The 24,279-nt window shown below is 40.5% G+C and overlaps 1 protein-coding gene across 1 annotated transcript in view; it reads right to left on the reverse strand.

Moving 5' to 3' along the window:
- Window positions 1-24,279, reverse strand: part of IQGAP2 (IQ motif containing GTPase activating protein 2) — a 287,508-nt gene that overhangs the window by 223,358 nt on the left and 39,871 nt on the right. Inside the window, exon 2 of the mRNA XM_044266779.1 lies at window positions 20,631-20,730. Within this exon, the coding sequence (XP_044122714.1) occupies window positions 20,631-20,695 (65 nt within the window). The 5' untranslated portion in view covers window positions 20,696-20,730. The remainder of the gene's footprint in view (window positions 1-20,630; window positions 20,731-24,279) is intronic.

A 24,279-nucleotide genomic window follows, 5' to 3' on the forward strand; every position in this document is an offset into this window, starting at 1 on the left:
TGCTGGAAAACATATCCTCCAAAACAAGAGACGAAATATGATTGATAAGACAGACTCTGCCCTCAAAAAACTTGCACTCCTGATATCCCAAGTGAGGCAGGCCCACACTGCAGCCCCTTATTATTTTAATAATTACAGAGGGTTTCACAGGGAAATGGAAAAGCTTTCATTGTTGCCCATTCTGTGGCAGTCCTCTGAGCAGCCAAGGAGTTGTCTATCGAGAGTCCTCCCTCCAACCTCCCAGTTCTGCTTGACTGGCATGGGGTAGTGACAGGGGTGGACAGAAGATGCATCGGGACTAGCCAAAGGGGACACAAATAAGAATAGAGTTAGGGAAGAACAGGTGAACGTGGACACTTCACTATGGGGAAGCATAGGAGGGGAGAGGAGCCCACATGAGCTTCATTTCAGATTTCAGAAAATGTGCTGTCCTGTGGTGTTCCAGATGGCCAGGAGGAAACCTGCAGCATTCTCTGCACCTGCCCCAAAGAAATCCAACTGACCTGCTGCCCAAGTCACCTCTCACTGTCTAGGACTATCCTCCGGCCCTGCCCAGGGCTGTTAGGGTCAAAGAGCCAACACTTTTTAACGACCCTGGTTTTCTTCCTGAAAGAGATGATGACCTATCCAGTAAGAATTATATTAAAAAGCTGGATTTTTTTTTTTTTAATTCCACATGGCTCATAGATTTTCCTCAATGGATACTATACCATGAAAAGATTATCATTAACCAATGTGTATCTTTCCAGGTTTAAAAAGCAATTTCTGGGGCGCCTGGGTGGCTCAGTGGGTTAAGCCTCTGCCTTCAGCTCAGGTCATGATCCCAGGGTCCTGGAATAGAGCCCCGCATCGGGCTCTCCGCTCAGCAGGGAGCCTGCCTCCACGTCTCTCTCTGCCTGCCTCTCTGCCTACTTGTGATCTCTGTCTGTCAAATAAATAAAATCTTAAAAAAAAATAAAATAAAATAAAAAGCAATTTCCTCCTCTCCTCATGCTATAAAAGAGGAGCCTGTAGCTGGTATCAAATACACTGTTTACACAAAGAAGATTCCACTTCTAGGCTGTTTGGACGTGCTCATTCTTCCCTGCATAAATGTACTCCACCTCTATTTATGCTAGACAGGAAGTAAATGTGCAAACGGAATCAATAAAAAGCAGCTGAAGGCACACATTCTTAGACTCTAATTAAGGTGGGATGCCTGATTCACAGCTGTTCCCACCACTGAAAATGTTTTTGTTTGTAATAAACGGTGGAGTTTAAGAGGTATTTTTTTTCATGTCCCAACTTTTTTATCATCTACACCAATGTAACTACTCAGCTCTCAGCCTGCTTCTCAAAGGTGAAGTTCTGGATGGCGGTACGAAAGGCATTCCGGGCCGCACCAGGTAAATAAGGAGGTTGAGACACCGAGATTGTGCTTGGCTCAAGGTCACCCAAATACTAACACAATCAGGACTAGGGAAAAGAAATCAACTATATAGCTTATACAGTGAGGACAACAAAAGTCAGCATGTCACCTCCACATCTGCCTGTCAGTCCAAGCAAGATCAGAACACTGAACTTGCTCATTTTATTTAGATAATGCTGCTGTTAACAAAGAGGCTATATTTTCTATTGTTTCTACAGCTGTACACAAGGAACTGTCTTATGAATAAAATTTGGAAAATGTCTGCCTAGGTAGAAAAAGCATCCTTCTTGGCCTTTATTAAACAGTAGAGACTTTGTTTTTAGTCCTGGGTGTTAAAATGTTGATATTGGGCTGACTTCCTTCTTGTGTCTGTACCACCCACCTCCTCTCTTTCCATCACCACCCTTGTAAAAAATTAAGCATTATAGATAGGTCTTAACTCCATTAAGTCTCAAAATACGATGGTCAGGGCGCCTGGGTGGCTCAGCGGGTTAAGCCGCTGCCTTCAGCTCAGGTCATGATCTCAGAGTCCTGGGATCGAGTCCCGCATCGGGCTCTCTGCTCAGCAGGGAGCCTGCTTCCCTCTCTCTCTCTCTCTGCCTGCCTCTCTGCCTACTTGTGATTTCTCTCTGTCAAATAAATAAATAAAATCTTTAAAAAAAATACGATGGTCAATATTGTCATAGTCCATCAGTAAGTCCTTTATTAAGTAAGAGCCAAGGACAAAAGCAACATGGATTGATGCCCACAGAGGCTGCTGGTCAGTAAGTGACTTCCTGATCACTACCTTTTCAGTGTCTGTTTTGGTTACTGAACTTCACCAACAAACCAGGAAACCACCAGAAGCAGAGGATGAAGTGTCTGGAATCCCCATCCCACCATCACAACGTCTCCTATAAAGGCATAGTGATATTATCTGCTCATTCTTGAAAAAGGTGAGTCAGGTGCATGTTAGAGCAGAAAACAGCAAAGAGGAATGCACTGCCTATCATTTGCACTTTCCTCAGGAATTTCGGCAAGTTCAACTTCTGCTCTAAAGGTGAATGTGGGAAGGAAATTGAGAGAAAAAAGTCAAGTTCACCTCATCGGTGAATTCTTTGTTCTACTTTCTTAAAGCTTTACTTTGCTTCCTAGGTACACAGAACACATCTGTCTCTGAACTCTTTCTCATCTTTGCTTGGCATGGTCAGAAGTTCCTTGGAGGGCCCCAGAGACTAAAGCATCCAACATATAGGGCCTGTCCCAACATATGCCGTAGCCCCTTGTCCTTGTGACTATTAAACACTTGAGGTGCAGCTAGTCTGAGTTAAAATGTGCTGGAGGAAGAAAAACAGGAATTTATCTCAATAGTTTCAGACAGTGATTATATATTGAAATTATATTTCGGATATACTGGATTAAATAGAATTGAAATTACCTGCACTTTTTTCTGTTGATTTGTCTATATGACTGCTAGAAATGAAGTCCCTCCTGCCTGCCCACCCCTCCTGCCATCCCCAACTAAGCCTGACTACTTTCCCTTTCTTCTATCTATACCCAGCCTGGGAGGCACATCAGGAACAAGAAAATAATATTCCATCTACTCTTTTTGTCTATCAGTTTCTCAAAACAAACACACGCCAGTCTATACCACATGAATCAATTTATTTCATGGTCTGACCATTCTGCTGGAATTCTGTGGAGCCCCATTTATCACTTAAGTTCACTGAACTTTTGCTAATCCATCCTTGAATCTGTCTTGCTGGTATGTGTTAGACCGTAGGCAGTTCTGACCCTCAAAAAGCCTTTTTCAGCTTATTTGTGCAAAATGCATTGTCAGGGATGGGCAGCTTTATCTGCACAGAGGTCCTTTAAAATTCCTATTCCACTATCCCATGAACACAGAGCACCAACTAGATGAAGTACACCACTAAAAAGGAAAGGTGAGCAGCACCCGGTCCTCCATTATCCAAAACCATGAGAGGCAGGGCATGGGCACTACTGAGTATTGTGGGGAACAGAGTATATATGGAACATGACTACAACCATTTTGGTACCACCATTTCCACAATAAAACGCCAAAGCAGTCGGCTGGTCTGTGTTGCCCAAAGGGACCCATACAATTCAGAAGTGAGAATCGTCCATTATCAGCAAGAACTATTCAACAGAGGGGCGCCTGGGTGGCTCAGTGGGTTAAGCCGCTGCCTTCGGCTCAGGTCATGATCTCAGGGTCCTGGGATGGAGCCCCACATTGGGCTCTCTGCTCAGCAGGGAGCCTGCTTCCTCCTCTCTCTCTCTCTGCCTGCCTCTCTGCCTACTTGTGATCTCTCTCTGTCAAATAAATAATAAAATCTGAAAAAAAAAAAAAAAAGAACTATTCAACAGAGAATTAGCACCTCTCACAAGGCCTCTCCAGGCTAAACCACCCAGGACTTCTGAGATCCCTACATCATTTGCTCAGCCAAACTAACCTAATACTCATTCTGTCCCAGACCCTACGTGAGGCACTGAAAGCACTAAGAGAAAAAAAGTCTACCTCAAGGAACTCCTTGATGGTTCAGAAGGACAACATGTACTAAGAATTATAATCAACTCTACTAAGTACAGCAGGAAAAGGACAAAGAGGGAATGATTAACCAGAGCAAGACCTCATCAGGTAAGACAAGTGCAGACCATTGTGTGAGGCTAAGGATGTACATTTTGATCCTGTAGGAGGCGTGAAGCTAGTCAAGATTTTAAGCAGGAACACCCTGATGAAACAGCACTTCTTGGCTTCTTCCCGATCATACAATAAGGCCTAATTATGATCAATACAAAGAGAATGAATATTCTTAATGCATGAGGTACCCAGGAAACAGCACTCATATTAACCCTGGCAGGCTTAAGAAGTCAGACACACGTCTGTCCAACAGCAGGAGGAATGCTGCATGCATCACGAATCAATGGATCATGACAGCATTTTCTGAGAAAATGAATCTGAACAGAATGTAAATGTCAAGGTTTGTTGTATATATTGACATTTAAATATGGTTTGGTGAATGTTTGTTGTTTAGTTTGACACACATCACACACAAGCACACATCATCACATGCATGCACACACACATCACACATGTGCACACACCTCACACACATCATCACACACGTGCACGCACACATCACACAGCTATCTGGGATCATCACATAAACCTGTTTTACTCTGGGTCACAAGGTTTTAAAGTCATTTGCTTAAAGTATACGTCACAGTAATACATTAGTAACAGAAGATCTCTAAGGAGCCTACCCACGGTTAAATAGATCTAACCTTGTTTTTCAGTGGTTTCAGTCTCCTACTTAATTAAGTCTGACAAATGCTGACCCACAGCACTCTTTTGGATACACTCATCTGTTTCACGGAGTCCTACTGAACAGTCCTCTTATATATGCCCCAAATCGACTAATTCCTTCTGATGTGTCTCTGGAACTCTTGGCCTATTTTAAAAATGCAACACTCCCATATTCTCAACTTTTTGTTTACACTTTCCCTACTTGCTTGTCTTAATAGCAATCTGGGCTTTCCTTCATAATACTACTTCCCATAGAGCAGGGATGGTTGTTCCCTCAATTTCTTTAACTCACAGGACCAGGGAAGACAGGGTCCCTTATCACCCTTCCCATTGAGCTTACTTTCTTCCAGGCCACATCCCATCACCTCTATTCCAAGCCCTCTCCACCCACCTCACTTCTGTTTCGCTTCCCAGCCTCATCACTCTTCTCCTGACCTCCAGGACTTTGCTTTTTTGACACAATCCCTGTGTTCCTCCCATGCTCACCTCTGCTTGGAGAAGCTTCAAGAAGGTGGAGGAGCCTGGGAACACTCAAAGCACAGTTTGAAGACTTCCTCCTTCATCCGAAGGGTCCCCCTCCATTCCACTTCATCCACACATGAGCCCCCACTTTGGACCTTATCATTATCCCCAAATACTCTGCCTTTAAGATCTAAGCTTCCAAATATCTGTAGCTTTCCATTTACCCTCTTCTCTACTTCTTATTCTGAGAGGTCCTACCCTTCATCCTCACCACAGGCAGTTCCTTGACTCTCCCTACTTCCCGACTCCATCTTAGCCATCTTGGCTTCACCGGCTTCCTTATCAAGATGGAACCTCAAGGCCATCCATTGTCAGTGATGTTCACACATTAACATCCTGATCTTCCTCTTTCTGTGACTTTCTTGGAGCCAACATGCCAATCCCTGAGCCAAGCTGCCCCATTCATTTCCTATCATCTTGCTGGAAAAATTCACATGAGCATGCTGATTGGCTCCATGAGGAAAACTCAAAAACGAATCAAAGTTCTAAAAACTGCCCAGGCTTTCTACCCAACCCCAGCTGATGTACTATCGCTTTTTCTACACAGCTATTTTCATTCCTCCCTCTTTTCATTGCAGCAAAGGACATCCTCAATACCCTGCCCTCCCCCTACCCCACTCTGGTCACACAACAAGGGGTATCTGCATTCATCTGAGCTGGGGTAGGAAAGCCAGAGCTGCTGAGACAGCACCAGTTATAGATGCTAGTCTCTTCTCTCCTGAGAGAGTGATCCCCCAACTTTAGTGAGCATAAACATCTACCTGAGCCATTTGTTAAAATACAGACCTCAGAGCCCCATTTCTTAGAGATGGATTTGTAGGGTCTGATGTAAACCTCAGAGGCCTGTATTTGCATAAGCACCCTGCAATTCTGATGCAGGAGACAACTGAATTTGAGCATCACTTTCCAAAGTCACCTTCTCACTGATGTGAGGTAGGTGATGTGATGTGTCTGCCTCAACTTTTGCCCTGTGAAGTCTTTGAGGCAGGAAAAACTGTACTGCAAATTATTTAAAAGGAAGAAAAATCAATGACTATTTAAGCAAAGCAAGACTAAATGAGGAGAGTACGGCAATGACCAGAACTGAATTCTTGAATTCCTGTTCTAGCACCTAACTGGGCTCAAACTTCTCAGCAAAATCTAAGAAAAATGAAAGAAGCAGGCAAAAGGCCTGCTCAGACTTCCTAAGACTATGAATTCAATATATAACTAAAGGAAAACTTCAACTGAACTTCCCAAACAGCCCAAGTTAAATATTTTTATTTTTGTTTATTTTCACCATTGAGCTTTCTACCAATACTTTTTAAAATCCATGTGAGTTGGAATCATAGGACGAAAGAACAGGTGTCAAACAGCCAGGAGACTTTATCCTGATCCCACATCTGCTGGGAGCTCCACCACGGATTAGTGAGTTATAGAACTCTGAGACTCTGAGACTCCTTGTCCCCATACACATACTGGAGATTTGTACTCTGCTAGAGGGTAACAAGTCCTCAGACAAAAAAAAAAGGGGGGGGGCAACAGAACACCATTCTACAAATGGAAGATGTGAAAAAAATCATTCTCTAGCAACCTTCTACAACTGTTTTCCCCCACCAGTCCTCCTGAGAGTTCCCCTAAGACCTTGAATAAAGACACTGTTTTAAGAATTATAAGCATCACAGCACGAGGCGGCATCTGGTGGGGAGGTGCCTACAGGAAGGAAGAGACCTCAGCGGTGTTTGCTATTTGTACCTTTTGATGTTTCAACAAGAAGGCAAAGCATTCTTTCAAGCCAGTTTTAGTAGTGGCAGAACCAAAAACAAAACAAAACAAAAACCTGAGGAAATGAATGTAGAATCCAGACCTAACCAAGAACAAAGATGCACTAGAACTAGCTTGGGTGAGAGAAGAAGAAAGTCTACATCACTGAAAAGTACAAATTCCTACTAAAACTTCAAGAAGTCTACTAGAACAGAAACAGACAAGAGATGAGAAGGGGAGGGCGACTATGAGCTAAAATCTTCCCAGAACTACTAGTCGAAGTACTATTTAAAACAAAATAGAAACAAGCAAGCAAGCAAGTAACAAAAAAAGTTTATAAGAGAGAAAGAGAAGAGAGAGAGAGAGAGAGAGAGAGAGAGAAAGGGAAACAGCAAGACAGAAAATTAAAAAACAAAAAACAAAAAACTCCACAATGGATGGTCATACTGTGTTAATTCCCTTAAAGCTCAGGCAGTAAAAGCTCATCAAGACCTAGAACAAAGCTAGTCTATATAGAACCTAAAAACCAAGACCACCAAAATCAAAGAGTTCTCATCTCATGATAAAGACATGATTGAAACACACTGAGAAATAAGGAAATAAAACAGTGTGTTAGTTTTTAAGCACAGTCTTTGAAATCAGACAGACCTGGGTCGGAATACTGTTTACATCGCCTGGTTGCTGTGACCTTGGAAAAATTCCTTAAGTTTTTCCGGGACTTGTTTCCTCCATCTATAAAATGGGGATAACCCTTTGTAAGTTGAGTGCTTTGGACACTCTGCTTGGTGAGTGAATGATACTCACCTGATAACCTTTACAGTCAAGTATGTTTCAGACCATGGAAAATTCCTAGCCTGTCCCAGCTCTCCAACTTCAAAGAGTCCGAAACAAATATAAGCTTTGGGATCAAATATCAGTTGCTCAACATCTCTTTGGCTGGAGACGATTAGTATTGATGATTTATTTTTTAAAAATACCAGCACTCTGAAAAGTTAAGCTCTGATCTGTCAGATCTCACGTGACTGGCATCTTCCCAATATATACCCAAGGCTGGGACACAAAATAAATGCAACTGAAGAAGTCTCTCAGCTCTGCGTTCCAACCCCAGGCTCGCCCGACAAAGACCATACAGTATTTGTGGCTGAGTCAGGGAGGTGAACCTTGAATTTGTCCCAAAGCAGCTGATTTCCCAGAGTCCTCTGTCCCTCACATCTAGTCCCTAGCCAAACCCTGCAGCTTCTCCCTTTACATCCTTAGTATCTGACCCTTCTTCTCCAGTTCCATAACATACTCCCCAATTACCACCCAGCTGGACCTCAGCACCAATAGTGCCCCAAGGGCCAGGCCACAAGCATCGCACCCTGGCAGGCTGGGCTGCCTGGTACCCTGCCTTCTCTTGCGCCGTGATACACCCCGTTAAGACCAAGTCTTATCTGAGGTTGTTCCCTGATGGCTAACTCTGAAAGTTTATTCTCCTCAGAGGTGACTCTATCTCCCTATTGTTGATATGTACCTCAGGGGGACAACCCCTGGGCTGTCAAAAAGGGCCTGGATCTCTGTGCCTGTAGCTCCCAAAGCAAGGGAGTTGGAAAGCACGTCCAAACAGTCTACTCCTCAGAAGCAAGCCTTCCTCCCCTCACACAGGAGCCAGACCCTGAGAAGAGCCCCTGCTCCCACCTCAGCAGTACCCCTGTCCCACCGGCCTACCAACCACTGCGTGGAGCAACCCCACACTTCATACTGTTCTCTTGGACGGCCAAGGTGACATCAGAGCCAGTGAGAGAACAAGGAGGAAGGGGGAAATGCATGGAAATAGAAAAGTTATTTAAATTTTGAAAATGCAATTAAGAATTCCCTAGTATTTCCTTAACCTTTTTTTATAGAGCCTCTACATGTCACTTAATGGGTCGATGACCAAGAAAGCTATTTTCTTCCAAATTCCCAGTTTCTCTCATGTCACTAATGAGCATAGCCATAGGCAGCATACTTCGGCGGCGAGGTGGGGGGGGGAGCCAAAAAACCAAAACAGTGAGGTCCAAGCAAATCTAATAGATTCTCTAAAGCATTTTCCAGTTAAAAGATTGATTTTCTTAAAGTAGTCACAAATATTCAGTGTTTGTAAACCCATACTCACGGCTCTCACTTGCTTCAACATAGAAGCATTTCTCCTTTCAAATCTAATTCTCTACCTCCCTACTAGGTAAGGCCAGAGCTTGAGACCTGATCTAATCAATGAGGTGTCTTTTTGGTTTGCTGAGTTGTAAGCATGGACACAAAAGGAATCTCACCCGTGTTTTGTTTCACTTCCAGGACACATATGAAACTGTCCCAGACTCACTAATACAAAGAACAGCTTGGCTCACATAAAGAGTTCTTTGAAGATAATATTTCTAAACAAGTCCATCACCAAGGGAAGGATTTTTTGCTTTGTTTATTTTCAGGGGTAGGAGAGAAAAAGTAAGCACACCAGAGGATTTGCAGCATTTTCTCTCTCCTTAAAAAAGAAATATAATATTTCAGGAACTTCCCTGGGAAACAAACAGCAGCCCCATTCATAACTATTTGCTCAAGTGTAATTTGCAAATTCCCTGTCCTTTTCTTGCCAAGACACCCTCTCCCATTCCTTAACCTTCATAATGGCTCCAATTTGATTTTCCTCCTCAACTCAGAGTTTTCCCAAAGACAAAAATCCCAAAGATTTTTTTGTACAGTTGTCCTAAAAAACTAAAGAAACAAAGTTCTTAAAATAGATTCATTTTCATTATTCAAATCTAATTCCTTTTTTGGAAAATTAACTCCTTTAATTTAAATGGTAGGATTTCTGACATCAGAGAGAAACTTTCAAAGTCTGTATGAGGGGTACCTGGGTGGCTCAGTCATTAAGTGTCTGCCTTCAGCTCTGGTCATGATCCCAGGGTCCTGGGATCAAGCCCCAAGTTGGGCTCCCTGCTCAGCGGGAAGCCTGCTTCTCCCTCTCCCACTCCCTCTGTTTGTGTTCCCTCTCTCACTCTGTCTCTCTCTATCAAATAAGTAAATAAAATCTTTAAAAAATAAGACAAAAGCAAAGTCTGTATGAGTAGCAGACGTGTCTAAACAGTCCCGTTTCAGCAAAATACCCACAGCAAAGAAACTATCAAAACAGCTTTTAGGGTCCACCTGAAAAAATGTAAAAATCCACTTAGTATTACTTAAAATGGCATGAAGAACGAAAAGCTTAGTCCAAAATAGTTCCCAATTCAAAAATATCAAGGAATAAATAACTTTAGTACCATAACCATGTAGACCAAGACAACATCCGATTCCTGATTTGGTTTCTGATACTAACAAAGAGTATTTTCCCTGCTTAGTACATTTTCTGGGGTCAACAGCAAAAGAATAAGCATATACCCTATAGAAGGCTGCTTGGAAGGTGGCCCCTAAGGATTCTTGCCCCCAAGAATTCATGCCCTTCTGTACTTTTCTCCCCTTGAACACAAGCTGGATTTAGTAACTAGATTCTAATCAATAGAATATGGCAAATTATGGGACTCTACTTCCAAGAATAGATTACAAAAGGGCTCTGGCTTCCATCTTACTCACCTTCTTGCTTGCTCATTGAAGGAAACCAGCAGCCATATTGTGAGCTACCCCCACAGAGAGGCCCATCTGTCAAGGAACTGAGGGAGGCCTATGGCTAATAGCAGCAAGGAACTGGGATCCTCAGTCCAAACGTCCATCAGGAACTGAATCCTGCCAACACCAAGACTGAGCTTGGAAGCAGATCTGCCCTGCTTGAGCCTTGTGATGACTATGGCTTTATGAGAGACTGAATCCAGAGGACTGAGCTCAATGATGACCAGATTCTGGATCTCAAAAATTTGTGAGATAAATGTTCATTGTTTTAAGCTGCTAAGTTTAGAGTAATTTGTTACATAGCCATGGGTAGCTAATACATATGCCAGATATCCTCTGCCTCCCAATGACTGGTTCTTCATGATACTGTGTAAACCCTTTATACTGTGAGAAACACTGAGTCAAGAGCAACTTTATAAAGCAGTTAGCTCTATTTTTTGGTCCTAAAAATATTTCTTTCATAATTCTGTCATTAATATTAGCATTGAGACTTAATTAACAAGCCCATATGTCCAGAAGTCATAATTTTACCAACCAGTAGCAATAATTTCAGCCATAAGTCACCTTAATATACAGGTGACCTCCCCCTCCCTTCATTTAGTCATTCCTTCATTCACTGAAAAATACTCTATGTCCTTCTCTAGGTAACTTCTAGTTCACTGCAGTATCATTCAATTGTCTAGGATTCCCAGCTTCATAACCCATTGGGTCACATAGATGGCAGGAACCACCTAAATGCAATATAGAATTTATCAGTGAGACTAAGATTAAATTTCACCTTTAGGCTGAAAGTCTAGCCAAACCATCTAGAATCTCATCTACCATCAATCTAATTCACATTCTACTTCTTATCTCCAGGAAAAGGAAAACATACAGAAAACAAAGTAAACCTAATTAGTAAACAAATGATGATAATACAATACTGGGCATTAAGTATTTCATTCAAGTATGTGACTGATATGATGTTATGGTACCTTAGAATAAGGGGTTTTGACCTAGATGGGTCTGTCAAAGAAGTCCCTGAAAAAGTGAGCTGAGATCTAAAGACCATAGTAACTGATTAGATAAGCAGGAACAGGGAGCAGTATATGCAAAGGTCCTGCACAGGAAGGAACATGGAAAAGGGGTCAATGTGGGTAGAATATAAAACAATTAGGGAGCAGGGCACAATATGAACCTGAAGTACAGGCTGTAAGGATGGGACTAGGCAGAGCTTATGAGGCCCTAAAAAAGGGTTTAGTGTTTATTCCAAGAGAATAATTAATAAATAAATAACCACTGGGTGGTTCTCAATGGGGTTGGCCACAACAGATCAGAGTTTTGAAGAAATTCATCTGACTATGATACAGATTAAGGATTAAAGAAGACAGAGGAGTGAGGAAACAGTCAGAGACCACTGCAGTAATCCAGCAAGATAAGTTAAAGGTTTCAGGAGGCTCGTGGTAAGGAAAAGAGGTGAAAATAGCAGAGATATTTAAGAGAATGATGGGCTGGATACAGGGAGATACTCATGCACACACATGCAGAGAGATTAACAAAGCAAACGTAAGTGAAGGAAAGAATTTTAAGCCATGAGTAAAAGCTTTAACCAAACAGTAAGCTTTCTTGAGCACATTATTAGTTGCTTAATCTCCATTCCCCAAAGTGACCCTATTGTACCTGTTTATACAAGGTGGATGCTCAAAAAACTATAACATGAACACTTTTTATACAATCCATGTATCTTAGTCATACCTTCGATGCCTATTTTGTCTGCTAAATGCCATTTCTTCTAATTTAACAGCTTTACTAAGAACTTCTCCAAGCTAGTCTGGTCAAAGGAACTTTAGTAAGAGTTTTAACAAGATACAATGTTTATACCAACCCTTGACCCCTTTAAAGTATACAATTGGGTGGTTTTTAGAATTATGCAACCATCACCACAATCAATTTGATAACATTTTTGTCCTTGCAGTAACAAACTTCATACCAATTACCAGTCTCCATGGATCTGCCTTTTCTGGATACTTCATATACACAGAATTATACAGTAAGTGGTCTTTTGGGCCTGGCTTTTTTCACTCAGTATATTTTCACTGTCCATCTGCATTGAAGTATGTATCAGTATTTCATTTTTTTTTAAGGTTTTAATTATTTGAGAGACAGAGATAGCGACAGAAATAGGGAGAGAGAGCACAAGCAGGGAGGAGAGGGAGAAGCAGGCTTCCCTTTGAGCAAGGTGCCCAATGTGGTGCTCAGTCCCAGGACCCTGGGATCAAGACCTGAGCCGAAGGTAGACACTTAAGCAACTGAGCCACCCAGGTTCCCCAGTATTTCATTCTCTACAACCACTTTTCACAGAAGTTTTAAATTCACAACAAAATTGAAAGGAAGGTACATAAATTTACCCCCCACCCTCACACATGCATAGTCTCTCCCATGGGCAACATCTTGCACCGCACTGGAATATTTGGTCTAATTGATGCACCTACATGGACCCATCATAATCATCCAAATTGCATTGTTTGCATCATGGTTCACTCTTGGTGGTACATATTCTGTGGGTCTGGAAAATATATAATGACATTTATCCCTGTGCTGTCATACAGAGTATTTTTACTATCCGAAAAATCCTCTGTGCCCCCATCTGTTCATCCTCCTCTCCCAGTTACTGATAATTTTTACTGTCTCCATAATTTTGCCTTTTCCAGAATGTCATAGCTGGAATTGTATAGGATGTAGACTTCTCACATCGGCTTATTTCACTTTGCAGTATGCATTTGAGGTTCCTTGAAGTCTTGTCATGGCTCGATAGCCCATTTCTTTCCATTGTCTTGATATGCCATGGTGTATTTATTTTCTCACCTACTGAAGGTCATCTCGGTCATATTCAAATTTTATTATTAAAGAAATCTTTCAGGGGCACCTGGGTCGCTCCATCGGTTAAGCATCTGTCTTTAGCTCAGGTCATGATCTTAGGGTCCTGGGTTAGAGTCCTGCATCAGGCTCCCTGCTCAGAAAGGAGTCTACCTCTCCCTCTCCTTCTGTCCCTCCCCCTGCTTATTCACTCTCTCTCTCAAATAAACAAAATCTTTAAAAAAATTTTTTCATCAACATCCAAGTACAGGTTTTTTGTGTGGACCTAAGACTTCATTGGATGAATAATAGGAGCACGATAGCTGGATCATATGGTAAGAGTATGTTTAGTTTTTTAAAAAACTGTCAAACCGCTCTCCAAAATGACTATACCACTTTTCATTTCCATGAGCAATGAGAGAGTCCTTGTTGCTTCAAATTCCCACAGTATTTGGTATTGCCAGTGTTTCAGATTTTGGCCATGCTGCTAAATGTTCAGTGGTTTCTTGTTTTGTTTTGTACTTCCTTGATGACATATGACGTGGAGCCTCTTTTTTTATGCTTATTTGTCATTAGTATGTCTTCTCCAGGGATGTGTCTATTAAGGTTTTTAGCCCATTCTTTAATCTACTTCTTTTCTTACTCTTGGGTTTTAAGAGTTCTTTATAAATTTTGGGTAACAGTCCTTTATCAGCTATGTTCTCTGCAACTATTTTCTATCAGTCTGTGGACTGTCTTCTCCTTCTCTTGAGATTGCATTTAGCAAAGCAGAAAGTTTTAATTTTAATGAAATCCAGCTTCCCAACTTTTTCTTTCATGGATCATGCCATTGGTGCTACATTTAAAAAGCCACTGCCATACTCAATTTCATCTAAGTTTTCTCTTTATTATCTTCTTAAAGTTTTATACTTTTTCTTTTAACATATAGGTCTGATCCATTTGAGGTATTTTTTGTGAAAGGTATAATGGTATATTCTGTGAAAAGTAATGGGTCCAAGATCTAGATTCATCCTTCACATGTCTAATTGTTCCAGCGCCATTTATTGAAAAGATCATCTTTGCTCCATTGTATTGGTTTGCTCCTTTGTCAGAGGTCAACTGCTTATATTTATAGGGGCCTATTTCTGGGTTCTCCATTCTCTCTCACTCATCTATTTGTCTAATGTTTCACCAGTGCCACTGTCTTCATCATTGGAGCTTTATATTAAATTTGAAGACTGAAAGTGTCAGTTCTCCATCCTTATTCTTTAATATCATGTTAGCTATTCTAGGTCTTTTGATTCTCCATGTAAATTTTAGAATCACTTTGTCAATATGCAAAAAAATAACTTGAGATTTTGACTGACATTGCATTAATCTGTAACTCTAGTTGCAAAGAAGTAACATCTTAACAATATCGCCTTCCTATTCATGAACATGGAATCTCTCTCCATTTATTCAGTTTTCTTCTACTTCATCAGAATTTTATGGTTTTCATCACATAGATTTTGTGTGTATTTTATTAAATTTATACCTAAGTCATTTCTTGAGCGCTAGTAAATGGAATTATATTTTTAATTTCAAACTTTACTTATTCTTAGCCGGTATATAGAAAAATGATTAACTTCTTTATATAATCTTGTAACCTCCAAGTTTGCTGTGATTGCTTATTAGTTACAGTTTTTTAAAGTTTTTTTTCAGCTTTTTTACATCATCAATCATGTCATCTGTGAAAAAATATCATTTGCATCTTCCTTTCCAATCTTTATAGGCATTCTTTTTTATTTCATTAGCTAGAACTTCCAGTACAATGTTGTAAAGGAGTGGTGAGACAGAATATCTTTGCCTTTTGTGTGATCTTAATGGGAAAACTTTGAGTTTCTCAACACTAAGTATGGATGTTAGCTTTAAGCACAATGTTTTTCATTCAGGCTTTCTCAAACTGAGTGTGTTCCCCTCTATTCCTTGTTAACTAAGAATTTTTATCATGACTAAGTTTTGGATTTTGTCATATGCCTTTTCTGCACTGATATATTGACATCATCATGTAATTTTTCTTACTTAGTCTATTAATGTGATAGAATACACTGATTTTCAAATGCTCAACCAGCCTTGCATACCTTGGGATAAATCTCCCTTGGTTGTGATTTAGTCTTTTTTTAAACATTATTGAATTTGATTTGTTAATATCATTTTTATAAATGAATATTTCATTGTAGGGATATACCACATTCTATTTATTCATCAGTAGATGTACACGTGGATTATTCCCATTTTTTTTGGTCTTGTGAATAATGCTTCAATGACGACTTGTGTGCACATAACTTTTCAGTTTTCATTGGTATATAGCTGGTATTGCAATTACTGGGTCATATGGTAACTCCAGATTTAATTTTTTTAAGGAGCTGCCAGAATGTTTTAAAAAGTAGTTGCACCGGGACACCTGGGTGGCTCAGTTGGTTGAGTGTCTGACTCTTGGTTTTGGCTCAGGTCATGATCTCAGGGTCATGAGATCAAGCCCCATATTGGGCTCCACGCTTAGTGGGGAGTTTACTTGAGATTCTCTTTCTCCTTCTCCCACTGCCCATACTCCCACTCTTCCTCCCTCTCAAAGAAATATACTTTTAAAAAGTAGCTGTACGGGGACGCCTGGGTGGCTCAGTTGGTTAAGCAGCTGCCTTCGGCTCAGGTCATGATCCCAGCGTCCTAGGATCGAGTCCCACATCGGACTCCTTGCTCTGCGGGGAGCCTGCTTCTCCCTCTGACTCTGCCTGCCACTCTGTCTGCCTGTGCTCACTCTCGCTCTCTCTCTGACAAATAAATAAATAAAATCTTTAAAAAAAAAAAAAGTAGCTGTACCATTTTGAAGTCCAACCAGCACCTACCCTCATCCTTGCAAATACTTGATATTGTCAGTCTTTTAGACTATAACTATTCTAGTGTAAAGTAGTACCTCATTGTGGTTTCACTTCACATTTCCCTAACAGCTGATGTTAAGAACCCTGCCCCATTCTAATTGCACATTTGTATCTTACTTGGTGAAATGTCTGTTCAGAACTTTTGCCCACTTCAAAATTATATTTTTACTTTTTATGTTGAGTTATATGATTTGCAAATATCTTCTCCCACTTCATGGGTTAACTTTTTACTTTTTTGATGCTATCCTTTGAATCATAAGCCTTAATTTTTTGATACTAATATATCTATTTTCCGTTTTGCTTGTGCTTTTGGCACCAAGTTGCAGAAACCATTGCTTAACCCAAGCTCCCAAAGATTTGTTTCTGTTTATTTTTAGAAGTTTAATAGTTGTAGTTCTCAAATTTAGATTAGATTATGCATGAGATAGGGATCCAAATTCATTTTTATGCTTGAGTATTACCAGTTGTGTCAGGGTTATTTGTTGAAAAGACTGTTTTTTCTTCACTGAATTGTCATGATTGATTTTTGAGTTAAACTAAACTTGCATTTATAGGATAAAACCCACTTAGTGGCATGTAATGTTTTATATATGTTACTGGACTTGGTTTGCTACTATTTTGTTGAGGATTTTTGTATTTGTATTCATAAGGGATACTGGTCTATCATCCTCTTGAAGTACCTTTGTCTGGTATCAAAACAATACTAGTCTTAGTAGAATGAGTTGGGAAGTGTTCCCTCCTCTAATATTTTTTGGGAAAACGGGCAATTTCTTGATTTAATGTAATCTTTTTGCTTAAGTCTAGTCATATTTTCTGTTTCTTTTAGAGTCAGATTTGGTTTTGTTTTTTGTTTTGTTTTGTTTTGTTTTTGCATTTTATTTATTTGACACAATGAGAGAGATCACAAGTAGGCCTAGAGGCAGGTAGAGAGAGAGAGGGAAGCGGGCTCCCCGCTGAGCAAAGAGCCTGATGCGGGGCTCAGTCCCAGGACCCTGAGATCATGACCTGAACCAAAAGCAGAGGCTTAACACTCTGAGCCACCCAGGCACCCCTAGAGTCAGTTTTGATAGTTTATGTCTTTCTAGAAATTTGTTCATTTCATCTAGGTTATTTTATACATATTTGTTGGCTTGTTCATAGTATTTTGCTTTAGTACTAGTATTTTCTCTGAGTAAAGTAACTTTTAAATGGTCTAATAATTATTACAGAATTTTGAAATTAATAAAAGCAAAGTTAGATATATAATGGACTGTTACAATTTTGGGTTTTTACAAATTCTGAGTTACACACAAACATATCCTTCCAGTTCTCACCTCTAGAACAGAAAAAGAGAGGCACAAATGCAGAACCTACACATTTTTAGTTAAAATACACCAAAGTTGGGAGGTGGGAGGTTGGGGGAGCCAGATGGTGGGTATTATGGAGGGTACGTATTGCATGGAGCACTGGGTGTGGTACAAAAACAATGAATTCTGTTACGCTGAAAAGAAATTAAATAAATAAATAAATAAATACAATAAAATACACCAAAGTTGGTTCAACTGTATTAAAAGCAGCAGCCAACCACACTCACACTAACACATGCATATGCACGCACTATAATAAACCCACTATGACAAATTCCAAAGGCATGAGCACTGTAAAATAATCATGTGCCAAACCCTCTCAGTTTTTTGAACAGAGACTAATTCATCCCTTCATTTATTTCTTGAATTTAGGACCATCCGAATTCTACACACTATGCTTTTTGAAATCACAGTTCACCTACTAATATATATGTATATTAATGACCGCATAAATTTTTATAGTCTCTGTGACCAAGAATCAGGTTCCCTGGAAGTCACAAAAACATGTTCAGATCTTATGAAGATTCATAAATACATATTACATCTGATCTCTTCTCATAAAAAAGAATTTATAAAACCATCTGAGAGGATAAGTTGTATATTTTCTAGTCTTTTCTTTCAATGGAACTATTCTTAAACTTTCTTCAAAGAACCTGGACTAATTATTATGCTGACTTTTTTTTTTTTAAGATTTTATTTATTTATTTGACAGACAGAGATCACAAGCAGACAGAAGGAGAGAAGCAGGTTCCCTGCCAAGCAGAGAGCCCGATGCGGGGCTCGATCCCAAGACCCCAAGATCATGACCTGAGCCAAAGGCAGAGGCTTAACTCACTGAGCCACCCAGGCGCCCCTATGCTGACTTTTCTAAAATGAAATTCAACTACAAAATTTTGAAGACATTAAACAATATGACAAGACTTCAAGCTGTGTTGATACCTTTGACACATTCAGGAGAAAACTATGCTTATTGCCATATACCTGACTGGTACTCTAGTTTATAGAACACTTAGGCCTTTTTTATTTTAGTTGATTTTTGGGTGGGGGGAAACCCCAGGTTATACGGCAGGTGATATTAATGTATTTTATTTTATTTTATTTATTTATTTTTAAAGATTTTATTTATTTATTTGACAGAGAGAGGTCACAAGTAGGCAGAGAGGCAGGCAGAGAGAGAGAGAGGAGGAAGCAGGCTCCCTGCTGAGCAGAGAGCCCGATGCGGGACTCGATCCCAGGACCCTGAGATCATGACCTGAGCCGAAGGCAGCGGCTTAACCCACTGAGCCACCCAGGCGCCCCTGTATTTTATTTTTTTTAATTTGAACATTTTATTTTATGACACAATGAAAACTCCTTACTGCATTAACATCTTTATCATCTCATTAGAGAGGAGACCAAATTGAAGTTCCCACAGATTAGATGACCTGCCCAAGGTCACAGAGCTCCAGAGTGGTAATGGTGGGAGCAGGAAATCCAGTCCCCTGACTCCCCTGACCCCACATCTCCTCTGTGTGACACTGCTTCTCACTTAGAAAAAACAAGAGGCAAAAAGTTAGAACACAAAGTGTGTTTAAGACGAAAAGTTCCAGTAACTCTCCCTCAGCTTTTTCTCTGAAAGAATGTATATTTTGAATGTTTAGGTATCACTCTCCTTATCTAACTTTGTTACCAACAACTTGACTAAAAGCCTATTTTTCATAATCTGTCTGATATTGAGTCTTCAGTGACCTGCAACCTGTCAACTTCACAGACATATTTAATAACCTTTAAAAGCAGTCTTCAGAGCTTAGCTCTACAAGAGACTGTTAAAATATTAAACAACAGGGAGAAATCCCCTTTCAAGCAATTTTGAGGCCAAATTAGCTCATGTGTCACTAAATGTTCTTCTACACAACAGTGATTTAAAACCTCATTCTTTGCAACTAATGAATCGTTGAACACTACATCAAAAACTAATGATGTACTGCTATATGTTGGCTAACTGAACATAATAATAATTTAAAAAACCCTCAGTCTTCTAGCTCTGTAGATAGCTATTTATTAGTGATTAGAGATAATACCAATGACCATGACCCAAATATTTTCTATACGCTTAGGAAAGCTGGAACATATTATCTGCCCATGGAAACATACTGTTGTTCGATCACAGCACAAAGTACTCAATGAAAACGAAAATCACGGCATATGGGTGTTATAGCAGTCAGCATTCACCCAGCATAGGACAAAGTTCTTCTGATTCCTCTGACACATAGGCCCAAGTACAAATTATTTTATCTTCACTTTCTCCTCAGAGAAATCAACATTTACTTATAATATAAAAGGTCATCAAGAGTTAATATGATTTTAGAGACAACGTATCCCAAGTGGTCACACACCCATGGGTTAAAATGGAGATTGCAGTCATAAACCTACACTTTAGCCTAGTGACTGACGGACTTCAGTCCAAAACGATACTGCCCTATAGGGCATTTATAATTATTGGGGTGGGAGTGAGAAAAATATCTGAGAAAGCTCTGGAGGGGGGAAAGGATTAAAGTACACACTGAGTGTGACGAGTACTGAGTAATGTGTACAATTGCCGAATCGCTACACTGCACACCTAAAACTAACACTGTATGTTAACAATATTGGAATTAAAATTAAAAACATAAAAAAAGGAAGGTGATTTAAGTCTTCGCTGCTCCGCCATATCCACACCAGTGACATGAGGAATTTGAAAAAATCTGCACCTTGGCCAGAAATTTCCTGGGAGAATCTGAGGAAGAAATACTAGTTGCTTCCCTGCTGCCTTGACCCTGGTTGTGGCAGCAACATTCTCTCAATTTGCCTGACCATTTACAAAAAGACAGGTGGTCCTTCTCCCACTACACTGCTACCATCGAGACAGCAAAGGAGTTACTAAGAGTACAGGATCCCAAAGAGCATCTAAGAGAAGGTGCACAGAGACTGTGCTGGGATTTTACCTTTTGGCTTCCTCTAGGTGGCACAGATATTCATAAGCAATGTTCTGCCGCCTCCTCTCATCCATCTCTTCGGCGGAGAGCCTTTCATCGTCCACGATAGCTAAAAATAGAGGAGAGCATCACGTTACTTGTAAGGGCAGTGAACATCAAATAAACACCCTTCCGTGGCTCCACTCCTTGAAAACATCCCAGACCAATGGTATCAAGAAGGGTCAACAAAGATTTGTGTTTCTCAAAAGCATCTTCTTTTTCTCAATAAACTCAATCCGATCTGAACTTTAGAGGAGAGCCCTCAAGTTTCGGACAAGTACCAGCTCTGGAACCACCCTCCTCTGTTCCTCCACCTCAAGATCCCAGGTCTTCACTGTCTCTCCCCTGGAGTCTTGCGACCACCCTCAGAGAGCCTGGTAGCCACCCCTCCTTCACCCATTCTCCTCTCCACCATCAGAGCATCTTCCGAACACAAGTCCTACACGTATTCCTCTCCCTCCCAAGACCTGCGATGGATCCCCATTTCCTCTGGAACAGAGCTCTAGCAGACCTTCCCATCCCTGCCCGACAAGAAGACTACATTCCAGCCACTTCTTCCAGAGAGCGCAACGTTCCAGCATCACACCAGGACTTTTTAGGTTCTAGCGCTGCTGTACTCCACTCTGACTCTGCCTGGAAAGCCATTCTCCCACCTTCTGTGTGTGATATCTTCTCAAGAAAAATTCTGTGGATTTCCAAGTGAGGATCCATCTACTTTTCCTCAGCACTTTGGTTCACTTCTCTTCTACATCATTCATCACAGAAAGTCAGTCACATCCCCTGCTATAACATGGGGTTCTTCTGTACAGGAAAGGACTCTTGATTCATCTCCATGCCCCCCTCACATTGATCACAGTTCTCTGCACACAGAGAACAACAACCATGTGCTGGAAAATTACCTTCATGAAGTGAGCTCCCCATCGTCCCTATATTTTGCATATTATGCCTTTTCTTATCCTGAGGTCTCTACAAGGTAACTGGCATGCCCACATACCCTCACCTATTCCTCCTTCTCCACTGTTCCTAACACTTCATCCCCAGGACACGTCATGATTTCCAGTTTCTTGGTTTGATTTCGGTCTAAATATGGTCTCCGATTTCTGGCAAGATACTTTCATTTTACAGTAACTTCACACATTAAAGTTTGAAAACAATATAAAACTCCTAGTATGAGTCCACGCAATCATCCTACGCTTCTCAACTTTAAAGTAGGAAGGCAGGAGTCACATTCTAAAGGAGCCACTCTCCCTGCCACCTTCCTTTTTGGCTCCTACTTCCTTCTACCTCAATCAACCCACCCAGGAGGAAGCAGAAACCTCAACAGTACTTCGTTCCTAGGCCTCGACCCTTAACTCCCTGCACAAGCCACCCAAGAATTCATCAGTCCAAGGAGAGGTACTGGGGAACTCTCAAACAGTGACATCACCCTGTCCAAAGAGAAGATTTGACTTAATGTTTCAATTAACACATACACACACCCACAAAGCTTTCAATGGCAGTTCCAACATATTGGCCACAGCTGATAGAATTCTGCCTATCCTTACAGCTCAACTCAGTCACTTCCTTCCCTAAGTCTTCCCTGTTTGCTCCCACTCAAAATGTGCTCTCTCCTAGCACCTCATATATGGTTTCTTTTAATAGTCAGCTCCTAGAAGGCAAATTTTTGTCCTCAACGTGTCCAGCTCACTACCCTACACAGGCTATGTGCTCCGTAAGACTATTGACAAACAAATGATCTCTTATGAGGAATGGTTCATATAAAGGATATAAAATATCATTATAATTAAACAACCGAAAGTGTGACATAATTGCAGGATGTTTAGATAGGTGGGGATATACTCCCTCCAGTGGAGTAAGGGTCAGCAAGAATCAAGATCAGTGGGGCGCCTGGGTGGCTCAGTGGGTTAAGGCCCTGCCTTCAGCTCAGGTCATGATCTCAGGGGCCTGGGATTGAGTCCCACATTGGGCTCTCTGCTCAGCAAGGAGCCTGCTTCCTCCTCTCTCTCTGCCTGCCTCTCTGCCTACTTGTGATCTCTCTCTCTGTTAAATAAATAAATAAAATCTAAAAAAAAAAAGGAATCACAAACACCAGGACCCAGAATCTGTTTGATGATATGGTAGAACTTAAAACATGTCCCTTTAAGGAAAAGCAGGTTAAAAATATGGTATCGTATTCATAGAAAGTCATTAATTCATAGAAATTTCATCAATTCATAGAAGTATACTAGCGTTTAGCATTTTACACACACATAATTATTCTGGGTGACTCAAACTTTAAGGAGCCCTGAAAATCTTCAGTCCTGAATATGTCGTTCAATTCAAATGTGTATTGAAACAGCTTGTAACATTTGAGATCAGCTTTTAGCCTGAAGAGCATAGCCAAGTGGTTATCTCCCCATTCTCGGGACTTAAAGAATGGCTACCAGAGATGTATACACCAAAGAAGGAACTCAAAGGAAGAGAACTGATTCCAAGAGCCTAAAATGGGCAAGGGACAGGGGTGGGATATAAAGATGAGAGAATCTAAGTTCAAAATTTCCACTAAAGCAAAACAGTCAGTAAACTTGACCCATGATATATTCCGGCTTCACACCAGCTTCCCGAAGCATTCCCCAGCTACCTGATCTTAACACCATCCAACTTCGCTTATCTGAATTGTCTTTTGAAAAAGAGGCAAAACTGAGGTTGCTATATCTCCGCAAAGAGTAAAATTAATTTTGGCCCACTGTGAAAATATGAAGAATGTCTACACTTTTTTTTTATAGTCTAGAAATTCAAAGCAGGCCATAGAGATTATTAAGGTCTACCCTGCAGACTGGGATGGGAAGGATCTAGGATTTTCTTCCAATTAGGGGAAGAACTAAAGGCAATGATTGCTAGATTTGGGATTTCTTAATTATTATTTCAGAAAAATACTTGAGAAGCAAGAAGACTTATTTTCTTTCCATGTAGGCACAAGTAAAGTTCCATTTGTTCACTGCCTGCTCCTACACACTCCATCATCCTTACACAGATCTCAGTAAGGAAGAAAGGACTGTCAAGTTTCCAAGACCAATTTAAAAATTTTAGTTCCAACAGTTAAAATAACAGGAGGAATTGTAAAACCTTTCGTCTGGATGAGCTTCTACTATTTTTGAAAGAAGAGAAAGGAATTCAAGTCATCTCTACTTGAGTATCAACTTTTTATTCTTAAGATGGTCAGTGCAAAATGTTCCAAATTATGTAGAACCAGTCCTAAACTTATTCTCCCATTCTCTACAGATAAGGACACAGATTACTTACTCTAACTTTAAAAATATATATTTTTTATTTTTTTAATTTATTTTTAAAAATTAGCCTATAATATATTATTTGTTTCAGGGGTACAGGTCTGTGAATCATCAGTCTTACACAATTCACAGCACTCACCATAGCACATATCCTCCCGAATGTCCATCACCCAGCCACCCCATCTCTCCCACTCCCCTCCAGCAACCCTCATTTGTTTCCTGAGATTAAGAGTCTCTTATAATTTGTCTCCCTCTCTGGTTTCATCTTTTTCATTTTCCCTCCCTTCCCCTATGATCCTCTGTCTTGTTTCTCAAATTCTGCATCTCAGTGATATCATACGAAAATTGTG

This window comes from Neovison vison, chromosome 1 (assembly GCF_020171115.1).
Source record: "Neovison vison isolate M4711 chromosome 1, ASM_NN_V1, whole genome shotgun sequence".
Taxonomy (NCBI): domain Eukaryota; kingdom Metazoa; phylum Chordata; class Mammalia; order Carnivora; family Mustelidae; genus Neogale; species Neogale vison.